Here is a 24,581-nt window from a genome sequence, read left to right as displayed (position 1 = left end):
AGCGTACACACATTTCCTAAGAGGGTGCCCTGAGCCAGGGCAAATGCATCTGTATTCACAGCAGTGATGGCTGGGAAATCTTTGCTGCGAGAATCTTTGCTGTGTGGATGCAGCCCTTGGAAGATGTGTATGCAGAAAATTATTGTGATGTTATTCATCTATACCAGGGGTGGCCAACGGTAGCTCTCCAGATGTTTTTTGCCTACAACTCCCATCAGCCACAGCCAGCATGGCCAATGGCTGGGGTTGATGGGAGTTGTAGGCAAAAAACATCTGGAGAGCTACCGTTGGCCACCCCTGATCTACACATTTTGTACAGACTGATAATTAATATTGGGACATAGAGATTCTTGCATTCATTCATCACATCAGGCCTTTCTTAGGCTCACTGGATTTACAGTGCACTCTTCTATCCATTTCTGTTGCTTTTTTGTTTCTGTGACTAGGAGATAAAAATTAGGCTTTTCCCAGAGCTTGCTGTTGCATGACTTTGTATAGGTTACTGCCAAGCAGTGTCATCTCATGAGTATCTTGCTTCAAAGTGGTGATACAAACCAAATGAAAAAATATGGCCAAGCTACTTTTTTAATATTTGTATTACTGATTTCATGTTCTGGATTAAACAGGGGGGAGGAACCAACTCTTGGATTACGGATTATGAAAATGTGCTCCATGTCCACAAACGATAGTGAATTGTGAATTGTTTGTGAAATGTTTGTTTTAATGATAAATACTTTGTTACATATAAAGTATATAGTGAGTCAGATCAGCAGTTTACTTGGGTGGGTAAAGTTACATATAAGTAGGCAAAAGTAATTGATAGTTCACTCCTAAACATACTATTTTGAATGTAAATCTCATTGATTTAGCTGAAATTTCCTGTGGAAACAAAATTGTGTCTAAAATAGTAAATATCTCGATAAGCAATTGAGAACTAATATATGCACATAATTCAGAGCAGATAGAATTAGCATTTTTTTATGGAAAGGAAAAAGCTGTATGGTTTTATTATTGCCAAAATTCAGGTGTCAACATGACAGGTCTCAAAACATGGAAAGGAAGAACCCAGCTTCGTTTAATTGAACTATTTACTGTTTCATCGAAACATGGCTGTTAAATATCAGTATTAAAATATTATGTGGTGGTTATATATCAGTGTACAAGAAATACTTTTAGGCTTTGATTACATCATGGTTCAGGGTTGTATATTTGGTATAAACACAAGAATATAAGAACATAAGAGAAATCATGTTGGATTGGGCCAGTGGCCCATCCAGTCCAGCACTCTGTGTCACATAGTGGCCAAAACTCAAGTGCCATCAGGAGGTCTACCTGTGGGGCCAGAACTCCCGAAGCCCTTCCACTGTTGCTCCCCAGCACCATGAATACAGAGCATCAAGACAGAGATAGTTAATTGATTTTTCAGTTTTATTCCACATGATTCCAAACATAGCTATCACTGATTTCTGTGAAATTTGTGCATGTGTTTGAAGTATTGAGAAGCTTAGGTAGAACATTAGTTATATAATTTTTAATGTGGATTTAAATGTCCTTTTTTCTTTAGGCAATAAGGGAAGAAGAATAAGCAACTGTTTTCAGAACTGGATATGGAAATATCAATAGATGAATCTTTAGAAAACATGAAGAAAAACTTCATGAACAAAGCATAGACAAGATGATACCTCTGGAGAGGGCACTGCCAAGGTTAGTAGACTCCACATTTGATTTATTCATTATGGACTTCTAAAAATTACTTCAATGCTTGTGAAACTTTTCAGTAGCTACTGGTGTAATTTCATGATTTGTCAACAGTTGCCCACAATTTGATTGTTAGCCGCCCTGAGTCTGCTTGTGGAGAGGGCAGGATAGAAATTGAATGTAATAAATAATAAATAAATAAACAATTACTGGACTGGACCTGTACAAGCACCTTTTTCTGTGTGTCTGAAATACAGATTAATCAGGACTTGATCCTCTCCTGATCTCTGCTTGCGTGTAAAGAAAAGAAACAGCAAAAACAGGCACATAATGCATAGGTTTTGTAACATGATGATGGTGGAAGGTGCCATCAGGTCATGGTTGACTTATGGGGACCCATGGTGTTTTCAAGGCAAAAGACATGTAGAGGTGGTTTGCCTGCCTCTGTGTTATAACCCAGGTATTCCTTGGAGGTCTTATATCCAAATACTAGCCAGAGCTTGAACCTGCTTAGCTTCTGAGATCTGACAATATTAGCCTACCCTGGACTGTCCAGGTCAGGATTTTGTATCATAGGAGTACAAAAAGATTACTAGAAGCAAAACTTTCTGCAGTCTAAAGTTTATTATCTGGTTAGTAGGATTTATATAATCAGGCTGAGGGTGCCTAATTCCTTTTGTGAGTTGATGATGCTGAAACAGTGAATGATAGCAATGGATAAGAATAAACGCTTCTTATAGATACTCTGGGAAAGTGTGGAAACACCAGTGTGTCTACATGTTCTTGTGGTGCACTGTATATGATTTTGAGTCCCACCCTGGTTTCTGTGATTTTCTGTTCTAATTTATCTTCAAAATCAGGCAGTCCCTTTGGGCAGCCTCTCTAGTAAGATCAGGATAGCAAATCACATAGATAGGGATAAGTTTTCTTCCAAATGGAAATAGATTATTGGCTTAGCACCAAGAGCAGGAAAAGAGTGCCTATACCTGCAAAGGGGTGGGATTATAAATAGATAAATCTCTGAATGGGGAGCTCCTGTTGTCTTTTCCAGCAGCAAGCAAGGAAGGAGACATCTGTTGCAGGATAGGCCTGTATTAGGCTGAGTGGCTCAGAATTTGTTACTATAAGCCATTTAAGTAGGGCACCAGTTTACTCTGATTGTGTTAGCTTTCTGTGTATTCTTATCTGTTTTGCACTCTCCCGTGTATATGAAACCCTTACTTGTTTTATTTGAAAGTGATTTCCTCCTTACTCTGTTTCCCTTGAATTACGTTGGAACTTGTTCAAGAGATTCCATGTTGTACCCAAGTCACTTGGGTGTAAAATAACTGGACTGTGTGTAGGCCAGTTCTTAAGTGAGCCAGGCTGTGTGTTTGGCTGGATGACGGGTGTGTGTATCTGTGGACTGTTGTTTCAGGGGCAAGCAGTAGGCAAACACGCTCCAGGGTGGCTGGGGAAGTAGGGGGTCTCCATCTCTGATTTCCCTCTTGCTCTTCCTAGAGTAACCTGCAACAAGAGTCTAAAGTTAAACTAAATATTATGGGAGAGTGAGACCAAAATTCAAAGTCTAGTAAGCCTCGTATGATGCCAGTAGTTGTCAAGAACACTAAAGATTTGTGGGGAGTGACATGTATGCTAGGAAACATTAACTTGCAGGTAAGTACAGAAACAAAAACCTCAGGGCACACGAACCATGGATTTCTATGTGTATACCCTAATGCACAGATTATGGGAAACAATCAAGGAGGAACGAATTCCTTGTACAGGAAGTGGTCAGACCCATAGGCACCACTGGAACTTGGTGGGATGCCACTCACAATTGGAATACTAGGATTGAAGGGTACAACTTGTTTAAGAGGGATAGACAAATAAGGAAGGGGGGAAGAGTAGCTTTATATGTAAAGGAGGTTTATATTTATGAGCAGGGCTTTTTTTGAGCAGGAACACAGTTCTGGCTGACTTGGCACCAGGGGGTGTGGCCTGATACACAAATGAGATCCTGCTGGGTTTTTTCTACAGAAAAGCCCATTAAAAAACTGGTGATATCTGGGTGTGACTTAATATGCAAATGAGTTCCTGCTGGGCTTTTTCTACCAAAAAAAAAAAAGCCTTTCGGGAGATACATTAATCTGAGTGTGGAAGTTCAGTTGAGAGTCTCTGGGTAAAAATAAAAGAAGTAAGAAATAATAGTGATATTATGGAAGGGGTCTGCTGTGGACCACCAAGCCAGGCAGGAATATGTCTAGGCAGTAGTATGTGTGAAAAGGATCTAGGGGTCTTAGTAGTCCATACACTCTGAACATGAATCAGCAGTGTGATGGTACAGTACAGTAGCTAAGAAGGCAAATCTGACTTTGGGCTGTATCAGCGTCCAGATCGTGTGAAGTGATGGTATCGCTTTACTCTGTTCTGGGTAGACCTCACCTAAAGTATTGTGTTCAGTTTTGGGCACCACAATTTAAGAATGATATAGACCGCTGGAACGCTTCCACAGGAGGACAATGAAGATGGTGAGGGGTCTGGAAATCAAGTCCTACAAGGAAAGGTTGAAGGAGCTTGGTGTGTGTATCCTGGAGAGGAAATAAGTGAGAAGTTATATGATCAGCATTTTCAAATCCTTGAAGGGCTTTCATATAGAGGATGGTGCAGAGTTGTTTTCTGTTGCCCCAGAAGGCCAGATGGGAACAATGGGTTAAAATTAAATCAAAAGAGATTGAAATTAAATATTAGGAAGAACTTCTTGATAGAGCAGTTCCTCAGTGAAACAGACTTCCTTGTGATATAGTGGGCTCTCCAAACTGAGAACCAGTTTGATGTAGTGGTTAAGTGTGTGGACTCTTATTTGGGACTCTTATTTGGGTTTTGATTCCCATGTCCTTCACATGCAACTGCTGAAGTGTCTCTAAGACTGCAAGTGAAGGGCAGGGTATAAATCCAATCTCTTCTGCTGCTGCTTTAGAGGTTTTCAAACAGACTAGATGGCCATTTGACAGCAATGCTAATTCTGTGAACTTAGGCAGATTATGAGAGGGAGGGCAGAAGGTTCTTGTGGCCTGTTCTTACATGCCTAGAAAAATGCTGATTGCTGCTTTGGGGTCAGAAAGCAGTTTTCTCTAGGCTAGTTTGGCCAGGGATCATGGAAGGTTTGTGGGTTTTTTGGCCATCTTCTGGGCATGGAGCAGGGGTGAGGTGAGGAGGTTTTACAGTAATATGTTATCAGGTAATATGAAAAGAGATCACAGAAAAAGATGGTAGTTGCATTCGAGACACAATTGAGATTGCATCTTAAAAGTTAAACAGGTAAATAATTTTTTAAATACATGAAAACTGCACCAACACTGGCCTACGTGATTATGTTCAATTTTTTTTCCAAGAATAAAAAATAAATGCCTGACACATGAACACCCATGTTGGTAAAAGTTCGAAAGTTTGTATGTATAGTTTATGAAGTAATTTTGAATTTGAACACAACAGTACTGTGAACTTTCTGTTATACCTTCTTATTTTTGGAATAAAACTCATAACCTGTGTAGAAGACCAGTTTATCATTTTCTTGTTCTGCAGTCTAAAGTAACTTTATCACAAACCTAGTATTTTTTCTTCCAACTTGCATAAAGCTTCAGTCACACATTCCTCAGAGCACATGGCTGCTTCTGTCACCATAGTTGCCTTCATGCTCACTAAATACATCTTAAATCTCTTAGGATGGACCACGGGTGGCCAGCGGTAGCTCTCCAGATGTTTTTTTGCCTACAACTCCCATCATCCCCAGCCAGTATGGCCAATGGCTGGGGCTGATGGGAGTTGTAGGCAAAAAACATCTGGAGAGCTACCATTGGCCACTGCTGGATTACACAGTTACACTGGGAATGTGTTAGAAAAGAGCAGGAGTTCAGTAACATCTTAAAGACTAACAAAATTTGTGGCAGGGTATGAACTTGAAGTGAGTAGTGTTTCATGAATGCTCATAACCTCCCACAAATGTTGTTAGTCTTTAAGGGTGTGACTGGGCTATTGCTCTTTTCTGCTGCTACAGACAGACAAACATAGCTTCCCATCTTGATCTGTCTTCACTGGGGATGCATGTGAGTTCTATCACTATCCAAACTGACAAACTTGACAATCTAAAATGTATACTGGATACTTGGGTATCCAGTATACATTTTAGATCAGCATGAGTTCTTCAGTTCCCAGTGATGAGAAGGAGCTTTTAAAATGAGATCGAAGTGCCATTTTATACAGAAGCTAAACTTTCTTAAACTTCTGGTCTTGAGCGTATATTCTATAATAATACTTTTTTTCTATATTTTAGGTGCATTTGGCAGTGAAAATGGGTTATGTATCTACTTCAAATATCCTTATATGAGAAGACACCAATTTCAAAACCCTTCAACATTACTTCTTGACTTGCAGCAGTATGGCAGGTTTCAAACGAGGGTATGATGGAAAAATTGCCGGATTGTATGATTTGGATAAAACCTTAGGCAGAGGGCATTTTGCTGTGGTCAAACTTGCCAGACATGTTTTTACAGGTGAAAAGGTAGCAGTGAAAGTAATTGACAAGACCAAGCTAGATACACTAGCAACAGGACATCTCTTCCAAGAAGTTAGATGTATGAAATTAGTGCAGCATCCTAATATCGTTCGTCTCTATGAAGTGATCGATACCCAGACCAAACTTTACCTAATCTTAGAGCTTGGTGATGGGGGAGATATGTTTGATTACATCATGAAACATGAAGAAGGTCTCAATGAAGATCTGGCAAAGAAATATTTTGCTCAGATTGTTCATGCGATATCCTACTGCCATAAACTGCATGTAGTTCACAGAGACTTAAAGCCAGAGAATGTTGTCTTCTTTGAAAAACAAGGACTTGTGAAATTGACTGACTTTGGCTTCAGCAACAAATTTCAGCCTGGAAAGAAACTTACAACAAGTTGTGGATCTCTTGCATATTCTGCTCCTGAAATTCTGCTTGGAGATGAGTATGATGCACCTGCAGTAGGTAAGTTAATGGGTTAAAATGCAGTCAGTTTTCTTAACTGCCCAAATTCTTTAGTTGTAAAATTATATTTTTGAAATTTTCTAGCATTAACTATTAGAAGGATAGTTCTGTAAGGGTCTAGGGATATCCTTCATTAGACTTGTCGTCGTCTTCTTGCCATCAAGTTATAGCCATCTTACGGACCCTGTAGGGTTTTCAAGGCAAGAGACATTTCGTATCTCTGCTGCCTTTTATTTCAACATTGATTGAAACAGTTTGACTACCAAAAGTATATATGTATCTTCATGAAGGGCGTAGTTCAGCAAGATGAATGTGCAGTTTGACACTAGAAATACAAAAGGTATGAATGCTTGCAGAATAATCTGATATTAGTAATGAATGTACATTATGAAAAGCTCTGTTAGGTACATGTGGTTAAGTGCTCCAGAGCACATGCAACTGCCGAAAAGAGGGGCTTTCTCATTTTTTTGTGGTATGAATAGATCTGTTCATGTAATAAGATACTTTGTATTAGGCTGATGGAGATGACGGTTTAAACTGCAGCACATATATAGCCACACATCTGCTCACATGATGAGCAGAATGCTTGACATCCATGCATATTTCTAATCAGTAGTAACAGCATGTTAAAGTTCTCTTTCATGGATGGCTATTAGAGCTGATGAATGCCTCTCATAGTTACGTTCACATTTTCATTAAGTTGCTATTTGATAAACAGTTCAATTCACTCAGCTCCTCAGGAAAGTTATTCTCTGGCTTGCTAAGACTTCTGTTCTTAATTCACAGTCTATCTTTGTGAAAGGTCACACAGTTAGAATTAGGGATGCCTGGCTTGCCTGCTGCTCCTGAGAGTTTAGGGGGCAAGACAAAGTGCCTGTCCTCTTCTGTTGCCATCTTCCACTTGTGAGTGAGAACACTTTGTTTTGTCTGGTGTTCCCTTATAAGAACATAAGAGAAGCCATGTTGGATCAGGCCAGTGGCCCATCCAGTCCAACACTCTGTGTCACACAGTGGCCAGAAAAACCAAGTGTCATCAAGAGGTCCACCAGTGGAGCTAGACCCTTTCTCCCTTCTGCCCTTTGTTTTATTATTGTGTGTGTGTACTTCAGCTTGGTTTTAATGGTATTAATGATGTGTTTTTGCTTGGTTTTAAAGAAATGTTTTCATTATGTTTGTTTTTAGTCTGTTAGTTGCCTTAGCAGCTTTATAACAGCAGAAGGATGAAGTATAAATTTTGTAACTAAAATAATAAATAAATGACACTACACAATGTGCTGCCGTCTTCTCCAGGTGAAACCTTGGACATGATGGCAGCACATCAAGCAATGCTCTGGATTCCCCCCTCACACCATAGAGTTTTTGGGGTTTCACTCAGAAGAATTATACACTGCATAATTTCTGCCTCCCCCAAATTTCTCCTGCTGGCTAAAAAGCTTGGGAGGGTGAGTGGCCATTTACTCAAAGGTTGCTCACTCAAAGAGGGCAAATCATAAGCCTAGATAGAAAGTGAGGAACAAGCAGGAAGGCTTCAAATACATTAAAAGAATAGTAGAAAACTGTAACAATTGCAATGGAGTGTTTTGAACCGCTATTTCCACATGTAGGCAATTCTCAGATTTTATACAGGAATTTTTTTCCTTTCATAGTCAAAGCCTATAGATGTGGTAGGCTAAATGCCCAAGTTGGGTTGTTTCTAAGAAATGTTGATATGGTGTCAAATATTTTCCCCTGAGATACTCAAAATGTATATTAAATCTCTTCTAGTAATTTAAGGAAGTACAATGAAATGTTGATCAGATACAAAAAGAAAAATAGGAGGGGTGGGTGAGCCTATCTAAATTTCAGTATTGATTCATGGTGCTGTGTGGCAGGCATGTTTTAAATTGTAGTCGAATTAGTAACAAATTGGATTTTAAAAACTGATTGTCCTCCACAGCAGTGTCCCTTTTAAGGTGAGTCAGTGTGAGCTAGCTCACAGTTTTTTTAGCCTCTGGATCACACATTTTTGTCTTAGCTCAGGAAAAATGGCCCCAGAGCAAACTAATTTATGTCATAGCTCACGACTTTAATGCCAGTAGCTCACAAAATAGAATTTTTGCTCACAAGACTCCGCAGTTTATAAGGAGCATTGCCCCAAGTATATATCAATTACCTGTTAAGATATAGTAAGTAAAGGTTTCCACGAGTCCTGTTTTTTATTCCTTTTTTTTTGTAAAACAGTTTTTATTATTCAGCAACATTAATCAGTAATCATCCAAAAATAAACATCAAACATATTGCATCACATTTCCCATCTCCCTCCCCCCTTTTTATGACTTCCCCGGTGCATTCAACTTAAAATACAAAAAGAATAAAAGGTAATATTAACCTATTAAGAACCTTCTAAAAACTTATAACTATAATAAAATACAAATAATAAAATTACTTATTACTTTTATTTTCTATCTTAATTAATAGTCTTATAATATTACAATACTTAATTTTTGGTGTTATCTATCTTAATTGTTATCTATAAATCCCCATTCTCATATGCAAAAAATACTGTATATTTCCATAATTTTACTTTATCTGTAGTTGACATTTTATCCTAAAAAAAAAGAAAGAAAAAAGTTAACCATTATTAAAAATCACCAAATGTCCTTTCACCTTTCACTGTTTTTCAACATACTTTTGAAATTTCTCCCATTCCGTTATCTATATCAAGTTCTTTTAAAGCTCTAGTAAGTTTGTCCATTTCGCTCCAATGCATAACTTTCATAATCCAGTCCCATTTTTCTGGTAATTTATTTTGCTTCCACAACTGCGCATGTAATGTCCGTGCAGCTGGAGATCACGCGCCGGCAGGCGAAAACGTGATCCACCAGCGCCAGCCGTTTTCGCCTGCCAGCGCGTGATCTCCGGCTTTTTTTTTTTTTTTGGAACCTTGGGCAAAGATCGCTATAGCGACATATCACAACAGCACCACCATAGAGATGGCTAGGCTCCATTGAGATAAGTTACCAAGTTTCAGCGGCGACAATCTCTGGCATCTTAATGGAACCCAGGCATCCCTATGGTGATGCTGTTGTAATACATCACTATAACCGTTGGGTCCTATTGCATTTTGGTCCAGTTCAGTTTCTGACTTTTCTTCAAGACAGTGACGTGGATTTTCTAGGGAAATCCAAATTCAAATCTAAATAATTTGAATATTTTCAGAATGTTGGTGCAATTTAAATAATTTTAGCAAAAGAAGGCAAATATACCACGTACAAGTCTGTAACATAAAAGAACTGAGTTTGTCCATGCTTCATACCCCACCCTTAGTCTATCTAGAATGATCGATATGCATCATAACAACCCTGACAACATAAACAGGCAGTATTTACGTGCGGGGCAGATGATTTTTGATGTAAAAATGCAGAATTGGTAAATTTCTGTTTCAAGGTTCACCCTCTATATTAGGGCATTATAGTAGTCTGCACTTCAAGTTGCAGTAACATGGATCATCAATGCAAGAATCAAGTGGGTCTCAGAGTGATAGTTGCTAGAAGTGCTTTCCCTCAACTACACACTGGATGTAGTTGAGGGAAAGCACTCCTAGCAACTATACTGATTTGTTTTTTAAACAATAACAGTTTTTCAACTAGAAGGTGCAAGTTTTTAACCCAGTTACTAAAATAAAGGTTTACTATAGCAAGAGTGGGCATCACGATCCCTGCTGAAACAGTAGCCTTGTCAACCAGTAAAAAGGTAAAGGTAGTCCCCTGTGCACACCAGTCGTTTCCGACTCTGGGGTGACACTGCATCACATTTTCAAGGCAGACTTTTTACAGGGTAGTTTGCCATTGCCTTCCCCAGTTGTCTACACTTTCCCCCCAGCAAGCTGGGTACTCATTTTACTGACCTCAGAAGGATGGAAGGCTGAGTCAACCTTGAGCCAGCTACCTAAACCCAGCTTCTGCCGGGATCGAACTCAGGTCGTGAGCAGAGAGCTCGGACTGTGGTACTGCAGCTTTGCCACTCTGCGCCACGGGGCTCCTTTGTCAACCAGTACCACCTAATATTTTCTGTCATCTGCAGGCCTCAGATTTTAGCAGGAGCGCACAGGAGCACAGATCCTGAATCTTTCTGATGGTTCCCCCTCTTCCTTCCCACCTACCTTGTCCATTGAATAGTAGGTGCAGCTGCATAACAATCCCTGAATTAGGAGAGTGGGCAGCCAGCCACTAGGGGCTTTGCCATGCCCCCAACAGCTCTCATTAACCCCTGGAGAAGCCCTATGCCACCCTTTCTCTACTACTTATGTGATTTTGGACAGCAAGTGTCTTGCTGGCCTTTTGACTTTGGGGCAGCCCAGGAGAGCGAGGGCTGCTTGGGCTGGCTGGATCTCTAGCCAGCCCAAGCAGGCCTCACTCGCCTGGGGCTCTCCTTTCTTGCATTGGGTTGCTTTTGGCTGGGGAGGAGTGGCATATGCTAATGAGTGATGTTAATGATTTCTACCACCTATTTTTCTAAAAAAATGACCCCTGGTCATCTGTTTGACTTTTTTTGCATAACCTCTCAAAGTAGGATAAAGAAATAAAGAAACAAATTGCACTCAAATGATTTCTGTCTTCCACACCTTATTTGTATAAAGCCTTCAAATGTAAAACTTATCCAACACTGTAAAGAAACTGATTGATAAACTGAATCAAAACATTTCTTATAAAGACATTAGGAAGATCTATCAGTTTTCCAGTTCATTCAGATTTATACAGCATTATTTTTTCTTTGCTCAAGAGAGAGTTCCTACTGGTTAAATTGAGTTCTAAACTCAATTTTTTTCTCTTTTGTTGAAGACTGGTATTCTAGAGGCAGTGCATCCAAATGAATAATTGGTGTGAATTTCATAATCCTCATAGACATATCAGGGCAAAATGTATCATTGTTATTGAAGACAAATTTTAGAGTTTACTTGTGGTCATACTCATATTTGATAGAAAGTGAAAGGGTATACTGTCTGCTTTAGTCTTCCCTTATCTGCACAGCATCCTCTGAAGTAGTTTAAAATGGTGCCTGACCCAAGTCACACAAGAAGCATTACAACATTGTGGTGATTTGAATCCAGGTTTCTCCAGTCATATTCCAGTATCGTAGCCACTATGCATGCTATTCCTCTGTTGGGGACATATCTGTTGGAACTCCTGGTCAAGTGAATGTGGGATTGTTCACTTGTCCACAAAATTATGCCTGTGAATAGAAGTGGCCTGAAGATACTGCTGCCTTATTCCAAACACTAAAAATATGCACAGGTCTAAGTCATTTGCAAAGCTAGTGCCATTGATGACTAAGTATATAAATCATGAAGGGAGAATTAGAGCTCTTCTGGTTCTTAAACATCTGATTTTATCTGTATAATTTAGGATATGACTTAGGTGACTAATCAAACCAGGTGAGTTGTTGAAGACCCAGAGGTCTCTCCTTTTGTTATACTTTTAAAAGTAACTGCAGGGCCCCCTGAATTGGATTGGGAATGCAACACTGTGGGTATGGGGTGTTTGTGTGAGTGAGTGGAATGGACCATTCTGATGCTGTTTTCTTGATGACGCCATTACACATTCACCCCAATGTTGTTATTTTATTTGTTGAACCACATCTACAGTATGGAAGAGGCTTTTTAAGTTTTGATCCTGTTTCATGTGCTCAGTAGTAGCCTACTTTGAGTTACTGTAGTCCTATTACACTGTGCTTTGACTCCTACCGATCTTTTTTTCAGTTGTACCACTGTTTGTTTTTCCACTCATAAAAAGTTACAAACTTAGAGTAGTAGACATCCATTTTGCAGCAAAAATGAGTCTTTAGTTTAAAGGCTAGCAAATTTATTGTGGTGCTAGTGACTCTGGGTACTCTTCCATGGAAATAGATCAAGGTGGGTAACTGTAAAAGCAAAAGTCCAGTAGCACCTTAAAGGCTAATAAAATTTGTGACAGGGTATGAGCTTTTGTGAGTCACCACTTATTTCTTCAGATATCTGAAATGACTCACAAAAGCAAATACCCTGCCACAGATTTTGTTAGTCTTTTAAGGTGCTTCTGGACTCTTCCTCTTTTCTAAGGGTACTCATACATAAAGTTATTCTCTGTTCTGGAAGAGCTGATTTACATTTTTGCTCTTCTGTCTTCTTTATGGCTGTTGCTTTGTGAGAATCTTCCATATCAGCAGATCCCATTTTTAGAGTACAGGGTTCTAAAGAGTTAGGTATGGTAGATGAATATAGTGAATGAATTTTGGAAAGCGGCTTGGCTTGGTAATGTTTTGCAGGGAAAAAAGACCAGACCAGTCCCTCACATGTATTATCTCTGAAACTGGAATTGGAAGTTATGTGTTTCAAGACCTTCGAGTCTGTTGCAAATGTGCTATGGACTGGAATATAAATACTAACCTTGTTAATGACTTGCATTTAAGATGATGCTGTACCCTTTTGGAACTGAAAATAGGAATTCTGTAAGGTGAACGTAAGTGAGCTCATGTGACGTCTTCAAAAAGCAGGAATTTTTTAATTTTCATGAAAGAAATTTTATTTGTTGAAAAGCAGCACATTTAATTTTAAGCTTTCCATTTAATTTTAAGCTTCAGTTATTTTTGTGACATTTATGTTATATGAATACTTTTGGCTACTAACTGAAAACTTAAAAGTTGAAAAACTGGAAAAGAACTATGGTACTATTCTAGGTCATCTTTAAATTGTTTTATGGATTACTTCCTAACACAAAGTAAATACCCTTTCCTAAAAATTATTAAACTCTTACCTTTAAAATGAGTAGTATATTTCAAGAAAACAGGAATATTTAGTGGTTTGCATATTAGAATAAGTCCAAAATTGGAGTACTCTATAGATGTTTTATATTTGTGATCTTGTTTTATTGCCAAGGCTTGTGGAACTACAGTACATCAGAAATATTTTTCATGCCTTTGTAAAATACTTCATTTAGAAACAAACCCAAATCTAGCGTTAAAAACATCTAATTACCTGGAATTATGATGTTCATTGTCTGGGGGCATTATAGAAGATGCAAAGTAAGCATAGTACACACAGTAGGAAAACTTGATGCAATGGGAGGATGCCCATCCCAAGTTTCATGTGTTATCCATATTCACTCTTGAACGCCTGAATGATGAAGTTCTCCTAAAACCAAATGAAATACCAACAAATAAAATGAATTTAACTATATCTGTATTATTAGGCGCCTATTTTGAGATCAAAATAAGCTATAGTTACTGCGTGTGCTTGGCATAAACTACAATGCAGAATATATTTTGAACAACCAAATACAATATAGGGAGATCAACTCTTTGAGGCTTGGAATTTTTGTTACTAGATTTATGCCAGTATTGCATTAAGAAAGTCACAGCAAGGCTTTGTTTGTTCATGTCACATATTCTTGCACAGATACTTTGCCTCAGATTGCCTCCACAAACAATGTTTACCACTATATTTAATATAACTGATTAAATACAATGTTTGTGATCTAGTTTAACAGATGAGGAAAAATAAACTCTAAATATTGATTCTGTTGACTCAGAACTGTCCTTTCAGCTACTGCTTTATCACCAATTTAAATTGCAAGTGGTTGTACCATCTTCACCTGAAACGTATACCACAGTAACCTGCAGTATGTTACAAGGAGGCATCCCTTCCTCTCTTCCCTCAGCAGAATTGTGCTTGTGAAGGAGATAAAAGGAGGAATTTTACCTCCTTTCCTCTTCTCCTTGCATTATCCTGATCCATACAGTTATTCTTCTATGTGGGTCCACACCCCTGGGAATTATCTTTCTGGGGGCCAAAAGGGGCAGCATGAAGAGAAATGCAGGAAAATCAGCTTTCCTTGAACGCATAGCAGCTTACATGCTACTGAAAAACTGATACGCCCTAGTGGAATCAGAGTTGGAAGGGGCCATACAGGCCATCTAGTCCAATGCCCCTGCTCAATGCGAGATCAGCCTAGAGCATCCTTGACAAGTATTCATCCAGCTGCTGCTTAAAGACTGCCAGTGAGGGGGAGCTCCACCTCCCTTAGTAGCTGGTTCCACTGTTGAACAACTCTTACAGTAAAGTTTTTTGTAATATCCAGCTGATACCTTTCTGCCCTTAATTTAAACCATTATTGCAAGTCTTTTCTGCTGCTGCCAATGGGCACAGCTCCCTGTCCTCCTCTAAGTGACAACCCTTTAAATACTTACTCATATCTCCCCTCAACCTCCTCTTCTCCAGATTGAACATTTCCAAGTCCCTCAAACTTTCCTCATAGGGTTTGGTCTCCAGGCCCCAGATCATCCTCATCACTTTTCTCTGCACCCACTCCATTCTGTCCACATCCATCTTGGAAGTGAGGCCCCCAGAATTACACACAATACTCCAGGTGTGGCCTGACCAATGCAATGTACAGTGGAACTATGACAACTTGCTACTTGATGTTACACTTCTGTCAATACACTCCAGGATTGTGTTAGCCTTTTTTGTCGCATCACACTGGCTGCTCATATTTAACTTATGGTCCACCCATACCCCAAGATCTTGTTCCCACACACTGCTACCGGAAGCAGTATCCAGTATGTGTATTCCATATTTTTGTTACCCAGATGTGGATTTTGGCACTTATCCTTGTTAGATTTAATCTTCACTTCCACCAACTTTTCCAGTGTTGAATTCTATTTCTATCTTCTGGTGTGTTCACTGCTCCTCCCAATTTGGTGTCATCATCTGCAAATTTAATTAGTAGCCCCTCCACACCATCATAATTGATAAAAATATTGAAAAGTTCCAGGCCCAGAACTGAGCCCTATGGAACCCCATTGGACAGCACAATTTGTCCACTTAAATAAGGACCATGGGATAATTTAGGGACCTTGGAAAGCTAAGCATTTGGTCTTAGCAGAACTTCATTCAGGGGTTCCAGAGTGAATGTGGACAGTCTAGGCAACCACTGGGAAAGTATGTGGGCATCTTTGTATAACTTTTGAATATGAAATTAAACAGTTCAGTTGTTCTTATGTTCTGGATGAGCATCTATGTAGAGATCACTGAAGCTATATTGTATAATGCCTAAATGATATTGTATACATTCTTGTAGGGACAGCCACTATTTTAATTCTGTTTTGGTAGCAGAGAAAGAAATGAAATCTTATAAACAAAAGTTGCTTCCATATAGAACCAAAAGTTGCTGTTACTTTTCCATATATTTCCTGTTAATGACACACTTGATGTCTTGGATTTTTTTCCTGCCTTTTTTCTTGTGTTTCTAATTTCCTAGTTTGCACTTGCATTGGCATCAATGACATAACTCTAGTTCATATTGCAGGCATCCTGCAGCAATAGTTTAGACAGGAAATCCTCTGCTGTCACTTTCCGGACAGGGAGGAGAAGGGGCAGGAAAGAATGAGAACACAGTGAGAAAATGAAGAACAGTTGAGGTGGTAGTGTGTGGACAGATACGTTGCCTAAAAGTATAACAATTGTTGAGCCAGGCTTTATATCACAAACTCATTCCAGTTTGTTCATGAGAACAAACCTAGGGGTTTTGTTTGTTCATCTGTTCTTTTCCTTGTTCCCTTTTGCATGGACCCAAGATTGAAGGCTTCTAAGTTGAAGAAAATATTTAGGGCTAAATGGAAATTGTATGATATCTAGATTTGGGGGGATTTAACAAATTAAGAGTTTAGTTGGACAGAAGTGGGTTAAAAACCAGGATTTAAATTGTGGTGAGAATGCATTACCCAAGCCTAGTATAAAGCAGGCTCACATTTGTCTGTTCCTTCTAAATATAGTCTCAGTCTTGTTTTTGTCCTTTTTTATTGCTGATGCTATGTGAAAACATGCTTGGGATTCATTGGGCAGCAAATGCTGTCACAAACAAAAATTATGATAAAGGCTGTTTAGCTTTTAAAAAGCCAAATTGAGGGGGGGCATGATAGAAGTCTATAAAAATTATGCATGGTGGACAGGGAGAAGCTTTTCTTCCTCTAATACTAGAACCTGGATTCATCCACTGAGGCTGAAGGGTGGGAGATTCAGGACAGGTAAAAGATAGTACTGCTTTACGCAGTGCATAGTTAAATTGTGGAATTTGCTGCCATTTGGAAGGCTTTAAAAGGAAGTGAGCAAATTCATGAAGAACAGGGCTGTCCATGGGTACCAGTAATGATGGGTGTCTACTCCCTCCAGTACCAGAGGCAGTGTGGTTCTTTCTATCAGTTGCTGGGGAGGATGGGTGGGAGGATGTTGTTGCATTTGTACTGCTTGTGGGTGTCTTAGCAGCAGCTGATTGGTCACTGTGTAAACAGAATGCTGGACTAGATGTGTCTCTGGCCTGATTCAGCTATGGCTCTCTTATGTTTAAGGATTAAGGACATCTTCTGAAGTGAGATTGTAGCTAACTTTCACAAAAGGGGTCAAGTACAGGACCTCACACTACATGGAAGCAATAGTTCTATAACTTTACTAGCATGATCAAGGGTTGGAGTCATGGTTGAAGGGTAATTAAAAGTGAAGAATATTATACTTTGACAAATGAAGCTTTAAATTACCTGTGCAGTTCATGAGGTGCACTTGCCAGGGCCTTGTAGTGTTCTCCTTGAACCAACAACTGTTACCATCACTTGCATCTTCTACTTGTTTTTCACACTGTGTCTGCCCTGGGTTTTTTTGTGTGTGTGTGTGAGAGAGACATTTGATAAGCTGACCCTTATATGGTGCAGGCATCTCCATGCTGACTAGTCTCTCTCCACTTTCGGTTTCTCAGACCATATGGTTTTCTGCAGTTACAGTATCTGGAGAAATGCGGTGGATTTACAGGAAAGGTCTATGAATTAGGGCAATCCTAAATGTGTCACCTTATTTTCAGATCTTCCTTGCAAAGATCCCTGCGAATGTTACGTTCTATTCAGATGTTTTCCCAGATATATTCCTCCATGGAAAAATATTTTTCTAGAGTTATTCCAAAAGATTGAGTATTGTATTGAAATATTACCCACCAGCTTCTGTTTGCTGCTGCTAAGGGTAATGTGATTGAGTATTTGGCTGCTTTCTGTCTTTGGTTTTACTTGGACACTGAGAAGGCATGTTTCTGCTGTGATACTGTCATCTCAGAATACAAATTCTAGCCAATTAATAACCTCTTAAGATTTGGTCCAGCAAATAGCAATTAACGAATGAGTTTCACTATGGCCTAAAAATGTTCACATTTTATTCTGGAGCTCTTTTATGACAAGACATTGCATTTTTTTTTTTTGCACTTTTAAGTATAATACAAGCCCTGATGCTCTCTGCTCACTGGATTTGAGATAGCCATGGCATGGGCCGTTAGTGACGTATCTTCGTTTCCATGGCAATGACTCGATGTTATGTAAGGAAGTTGCATGTACGCTGCTGGTTGTCATGGTTCTGAGAATCCTGTTTAAACAACCCTTTCTCAATCATTGTTTTCAGCAGCATTGAAGGTTTGCAGGTATTAACCAAGAACACTTTAATACACAGGACCTTGTATTCTCATGTTAAGTCACAATTACATATTATACTAATATCCTGCTGGTCTTTAAGAATGAAATTCTGTTTTAAAATACAAGATTTATCTGTTTAAATTTACAGGGACTGTTCCAGTTCCCTTTCAGCTCTCCCTTTTTAATACATTTTGCATTATGACTCCCAGTTTTTAAGGGAATACATTTTTTGATGTTTGCAAGCAGTAACTTTTCTCTTGATTCTAGTCCACATTTTAAATGAAGATGTGCTGCCAGACCTTTTAAGTGTTGTTAACAAAAATAGAAAAATAAAAAATTAGCATCAGGAATTCATAAAATTAGGATTTGAACTCCCTGGGGAAATGGTGAAGGTAGTTTTGAGGAAAGTGCCACATTTTTATTTTATGGCTGGCCAACAGAGAGAGACACGACATTGTATTCCCTCCTGTTGTTCTCTTTTCCTGTACATTTTTGCTTCTTTAAATAGTATGCAGTTTTAACTTTTAATAAATTGTTAACTATAGGAAGTTGTATTTAAAGTATTACTGAATTAGTATACAAATTTCATTGCCTTCTCTAGGGAGCCTGGGTAGGTTCTGCCAGTGAACAAGCCAGGATTAAGCTGGGATATCTGCATTTTTATAACATATGAAACCACAGTTAAGACTAAGTGTGGACAGTAAACCGTTTCCTTGTGTTCAACCTACATGTTCTTAACCTACTGAGGTGGTTTTTTTTTAATTTAGCACAGTCACACATCATCATCCTCTAATTGTCTACTTCCCGGGTTTCCCCCATCCTTGAGAGGGTTGGTGTGATCTTTCTGGAGAGAATGCAGCCCAAGTGAATTAGCAATCTATCTGGACAAGAAGATGCACATTTTAGGAGGTCCCTCCCATATCAGTGCCATTTTGCTTCCATCAGTTTTCAGGGCCATCACTTCCCCACATGCATCTCCAGCACTAACTGCCACATGCATTTCATCAGCACTAACTGCCGCAATCTGCTAATTCCTTTGAATTTCTAGCTTGCTTTAAAAAGTCTGACTTTTCAGTTCTGCAATGAAGATGATTACATTTTTAAACCCCCCCAAGCCTCCCTCCCCCCTATAAATTAAGAAGAACTGGCAGATTGTGGCTACAGATTGCTACTGTGATAGTAATTAAATGCTTTTTGAAAAAATTCAGAGAAAATAGAGTAAACTGCACAAAGAACTCCTGTATGGATGCTCTCTTGCCTTATCATTCACTGAAGTTATCACAGCTAAGTAGTCAATTCTTATAGTGTGGGTGTAACCTTGGTTTGTAAAACCAGGAATCTGTTCAGACCTTCACTTAAGTTTTGGTTTGTTCTGACAAATGCTGTTTTTATCCCCTTTCTTTATAGCCTGTGAAGATGTTGCCAGGGGAACAATTCAGGCTTTTAAGATGTCTATTTTCTTATCACACAAAGCCTTAGTTGAGTAACTGTGGCTAATAAACCAATTTCAGATCCTTGCTAATGGACCTTAACCATAGGTACTGGATGTCCTGCATTCAGTCAGTCTCATAAACCAGATTCCCCCCCCCCCAAAAAAAAAAAAATGTATTTAGGCAGTGTAAACCTACTAGGGAAAAGCCTCTGAGCACAGATAGGAATATGGCTGAGCTAAATTTACTTAATGGAGTAAATCTAACCAATACCCTTCCACTCCACTGTTTGGTTCTTATTCAAATGTTTTTACCCCACCTGTCATTTTGGCTCAAGCTTAAGCCTTCCTCCAATCTAAGCCATCTTTTTCCAGCTGAGGTAGCTTTTCCATTGGAGGAAGGAGCCACTTAAGTTGGAAGAAGGCTACTTACACTGATGGAACACTACTGGGAGGATGTTTGGATTCACCCTATTGTTTCTAAGGCTACTTGACTAAAATTTTGAGGCAGTTAATCTTTGCGCTGTGGCAACACTTGCAATGTTTTCCTATTTTATTGTGAATGCCAGCAGAGTGGTAAAGCTGCAGTACTGCAGTCCTAAGCTCTGCTCATGACCTGAGTTCGATCCTGGCAGAAGCTGGGTTCAGGTTGCCAGCTCCAGGTTGATTCAGCCTTCCATCCTTCCGAGGTTGGTAAAATGAGTACCCAGCTTGCTGGGGGGAAAGTGTAGATGACCGAGGAAGGCAATGGCAAACCACCCCATAAAAAGTCTGCCGTGAAAACGTTGTGAAAGTAACATCACCCCAGAGTCAGAAACGACAGGTGATTGCACAGGGGACTACCTTTACCTTTAATATTCCATAATCAACCCTGCTTATGCAAATGAAGAAGTAATTTAAAATATTTTCCTTAAGATCTTACGTGCAAGCCCATTTTAATTTAGTTGCAATGAAAACGAATAGGTTTAGGAACAGGCTGATTGATATAGCTGTTTCTCAACCAATTTTGTTTCTCACAGCAAATGTGATAAATTCTTGCTCTTCACATGTAATGATGTGATTCTACAATCACCCTTGATGTTTTTGCTTTTAATGCTTCTGTTCAGAAAATGATACTGTGGAATTCTGTTATTTGACAGGAATCTTTTAAATGCCTTTCTATACTATTTGTGGCATTAACTTTCTAATTTGAATTTACTGTTAGAGTAAAAATAATTATTTTCTGTGCCAGCTTCAAAAGAATGGATTCTTTTTGCAGATATATGGAGCTTGGGAGTTATACTGTACATGTTGGTTTGTGGTCAACCACCTTTCCAAGAAGCAAATGACAGCGAAACGTTGACAATGATCATGGATTGTAAATACACGGTGCCATCTCGTGTGTCAAAAGAATGTAAAGAGTAAGTAAACTATTATAAAATGCTTTGAAACTTAAAATCTGTGCTTATCAATGACTCCATGCTGCTTCTTGAATTGTTTTCTTGTTTACCTTCCTTCAAATATTCCATAGCCCAGTCCTTTAAGTAGCTGCCTGTAGAGGAGACAGCTTGTTCAGAGTGAATGGTCAAATGGGAAATATGCAGTGAAATTGCATATGTCAGCGTTCATGAATGAATGAGGCCTGTGTCCAGATGTTGAAATTTTCACAGCCATTAGAGTGTTTCTGTTCACCATTTCCATTGCTCAAGTCATAATGCAATTGCTAAGAAATTATAAAACCTTTTTCCTCTCATCAGAACTTGGTTTCTTTTGTCAGCATCAGGATTCCTTGAAAGCTGGGAACTGGATGCCCATGATTTTCTTTTATTGAACTGTTTTCTATATAATTCATTTGGGAATATTTTTTTTTAATTCTTGTTAAAACAAAGACAGGGTATTGAAGTTAAAACCAAAATCTACTAAATAGAACTGTAGAATCTGTTTGAAATGAAAACTTCAGTTTGCTGCTGAATTGCAGTTTTGTGTTCACTGTAATTGTTTTTTAAGACTAACTCAAGGTCAGTCATACTGTGTTTCCACAACCGTTTCTGTAGAAAGATTTGTAAGAAACTTAACAAAAATGGATGGTAACAAAAGGAAGCTTTTTTGCATGAGTGTGGTTACACCAGAGAGCCGTTCTGTTTTCTGTCGCACATTGTCATTTTATTTTGGTTCTCCTCCATCCCTGCACTGTATGTTTTGTCCTTCATTTGTTCTTATGCTGCTGTTTGTAGTGCCATGTGAGCCCCATGAATGGCTTGGGTAGTTAACTACTTTCTGTCCTGGAATTAGAAAGCTTTATTCTTCTTGCTTTCCCGGGACCACAGAGCTCAAGAGAGCTCAAGATGCCATGTCCTGCTCCAAGGGCAGGGTGGGATAGAACGGGATCCTGAGAGACAAGCCCCTCTCCTCCAGGACCAGTTTTGATGCAAGCCGTGACTTCAGAGAGAAGGAGGCGTATTCCAAGGAGTTGTCTCACTCCCAGGAGCACTGGAGAAAATTTTTCATGCCTATTTGCAAGCAAATTCTTTTGCTGATTGATGCTGCTTGGCCTTAGTGGTCTGTTTAGATGTTGGGGGGGAATTTAGAGCCATACTACAGTTGCATATCCCTGTCCACCAGAAGTTTCATGCTCCATGCAGAAGAAAACTTGTAGATACCCATGCAACAGTGTTCTTTCTTCCCCTGCCCCAGCATTTCTGTGAGGCTACTTACATCAGGGAAAATGGAATTGAGGGAAAGGTTCATTAACTTGCCCTTGGCATATGCCACTGCCTGGCCCTCCACTGATCCTTTTAGCTCTATAAAATGCAGGAGATCTGATCATTGGTCTCATGCATCTAATACAGCTGGACCATAAGTACTACTTAAGTGAAATAATGTAATGACTTTTGCAGGGCAAATTCAGAAAAGGAGCTTAAATTAGGGTTTCCCTGGGGTGTGTCCTGGGCAAAGCAGCTTCTGGAGGTATACTCTAAATGGTAATGATGCTAATATACTTATAGAGTTCTCTTTTTCCTAGTCTAATTACACGTATGTTGCAAAGAGACCCAAAACGAAGGGCATCCTTGGAAGAAATCGAAAACCATCCTTGGCTACAAGGAGTTGACCCATCGCCAGCAACAAAGTACAATATTCCTCTAGTTTCATATAAAAATCTTTCTGAGGAAGAGCACAACAGCATAATACAGCGAATGGTTCTGGGAGACATTGCAGACCGAGATACCATAGTAGAGTAAGCTACCATTGTATACTGTCTCTAGATTTCAGTATTGCAACTATTCTAACTTGGTTATAAGAAAATGTTCATATAATAATTTTTTTAAAAAAACCCTTGCTAGGTCATCTTACCTAGCATTTGGTTTATAACAGTCATAGTCAGCTGTCTTCTACCAGTGGGCATTCCCTTATTGCCTTCTTCCTCCTGCCCTATGTTTATTGGCTGTTTTTATACATGTTTTGTTTGTGGCTCCAACTGATCTTATGAGTTTTATAATGTTATGATGTTAATTGTTTGGGCTGAAGGAGGAATATAAATGTCAATAAATAAAATCTGCTCCTTTTTGCCTGTGTTTGTGGAGGCAGGCACTGGCATTGAAGAGCCCAAGTACAATGGATGTATAAAAAAAAAGTGGCAATTTGGGGCAGTATGCCAGCTTGGAAAGTAGAAGGTGGGGGAGAAGGGACAAACTCCTTTCAAGGCAAATTCTTGGCAAAGGTTCAGGCAGCTTTATTACTTTAATTTTCTATCCTGCCCTCTCCTCAAGCGGACTCAGGGCGGCTAACAACATACATTTTTACAATTTAACCAATAAAACTGCAATTTAAAATTATTTAAAACACTTAAACATTAAAACATTCCATTGCATTTTTGGTGCAGCTGTGATGGGGGCTGTCTCTCTGGAGTTGCTTCTCCTGCAATGAGAGACCAATCGAAGGAGGCAGCCCTGCTCCTGTAGTCTAGTTGCAAATAGATGTTTGATTATACTGTGCATGCATTCACCAGATGTTCTGCATGACCAAATGACAGAAAGAAAAAGCTGTCTTTGTTGATAGCTATGTTTCCCTTTTGCTCAGACACATGTCAGTTGGAAGACAATGTTGAAGTATAAACTCACATTAAATAAGTTACTGTGATCCAAGAAAATCCACTCACCTTTCAGATGTATTTCTTCAGATATTCTGATATGATAATTGAACTTGCCATGTTAGGTTGCCCAGTTCTTAATAAGCCACAAACCATTTATCAAGATGTTGAAAACACTAATTTCTGCTTCTGTGCGCTCTTCTTTATTTGCTTTGAGGGGTTAATGTGTTGGCTTCATGTCCAGTTTCAGAAAATATGTGTAATGTGTTCCATTTTAATTTTAATCTCCCTCAGGGCACTGGAAACTAACAAATACAATCACATCACTGCTACCTACTTCTTACTAGCAGAGCGGATTCTAAGAGAGAAACAGGAAAAAGAAATACAAACCAGATCAGCAAGTCCAAGCAATATCAAAGCTCAGTTCAGGTGAGAAAAAGACTTTTTAAAATTTTAAGCTCTTTAAAGGGGCTTGTGACCCTTTTCTCTAGACTATTTACTCTAGATAGATTACTTGCTTTGAATTAAAGTTTAAAATTAATGTAATGTATATTTACCAAAACATATTATTTTCTGAACAGTGAACAGTTAACAGTGTGAAAACTTTGTAATTGTGGAGGACTTTTGTCTTCTGCTACAGACAGAGCTGCAGTTTCATGGGGAATTAATTTTTGTCCCATTATGTTGCTATTGATTTTCCTGTACTTGGCACTGTATGAGCCTCAGACTGGAAATGAGGGGAGTGAAAAGTCAGTGATGCCCAACTGACCACTGTATGAGTTACAGTCGTTTCCCAACACTAAGAATAGGTGTGCTAGAGAGCTGAGAAAGTGCTTACTGGATACAATGGTTTTTTTAAGGACAATATTTATTTCTTTATGATGCATCTTCCATATAGCACCTTTGTTTAAAGGCATTCTGGTTG

General features: G+C 39.0%; 1 protein-coding gene across 1 annotated transcript in view; it reads left to right on the top strand.

The window, feature by feature from the left end:
* Positions 1-24,581, top strand: part of SNRK (SNF related kinase) — a 36,754-nt gene that overhangs the window by 4,965 nt on the left and 7,208 nt on the right. Inside the window, exons 2-6 of the mRNA XM_060248843.1 lie at positions 1,565-1,704; positions 6,011-6,704; positions 20,849-20,990; positions 22,592-22,804; positions 23,951-24,085. Coding sequence (XP_060104826.1) covers positions 6,116-6,704; positions 20,849-20,990; positions 22,592-22,804; positions 23,951-24,085 — 1,079 coding nt within the window. The 5' untranslated portion in view covers positions 1,565-1,704; positions 6,011-6,115. The remainder of the gene's footprint in view (positions 1-1,564; positions 1,705-6,010; positions 6,705-20,848; positions 20,991-22,591; positions 22,805-23,950; positions 24,086-24,581) is intronic.

Source organism: Heteronotia binoei, chromosome 10 (genome assembly GCF_032191835.1).
Source record: "Heteronotia binoei isolate CCM8104 ecotype False Entrance Well chromosome 10, APGP_CSIRO_Hbin_v1, whole genome shotgun sequence".
Lineage (NCBI taxonomy): Eukaryota > Metazoa > Chordata > Lepidosauria > Squamata > Gekkonidae > Heteronotia > Heteronotia binoei.
The sequence above is the reverse complement of the archived record's forward strand: the minus strand, read 5'-3'. Positions and strand labels throughout refer to the sequence as shown.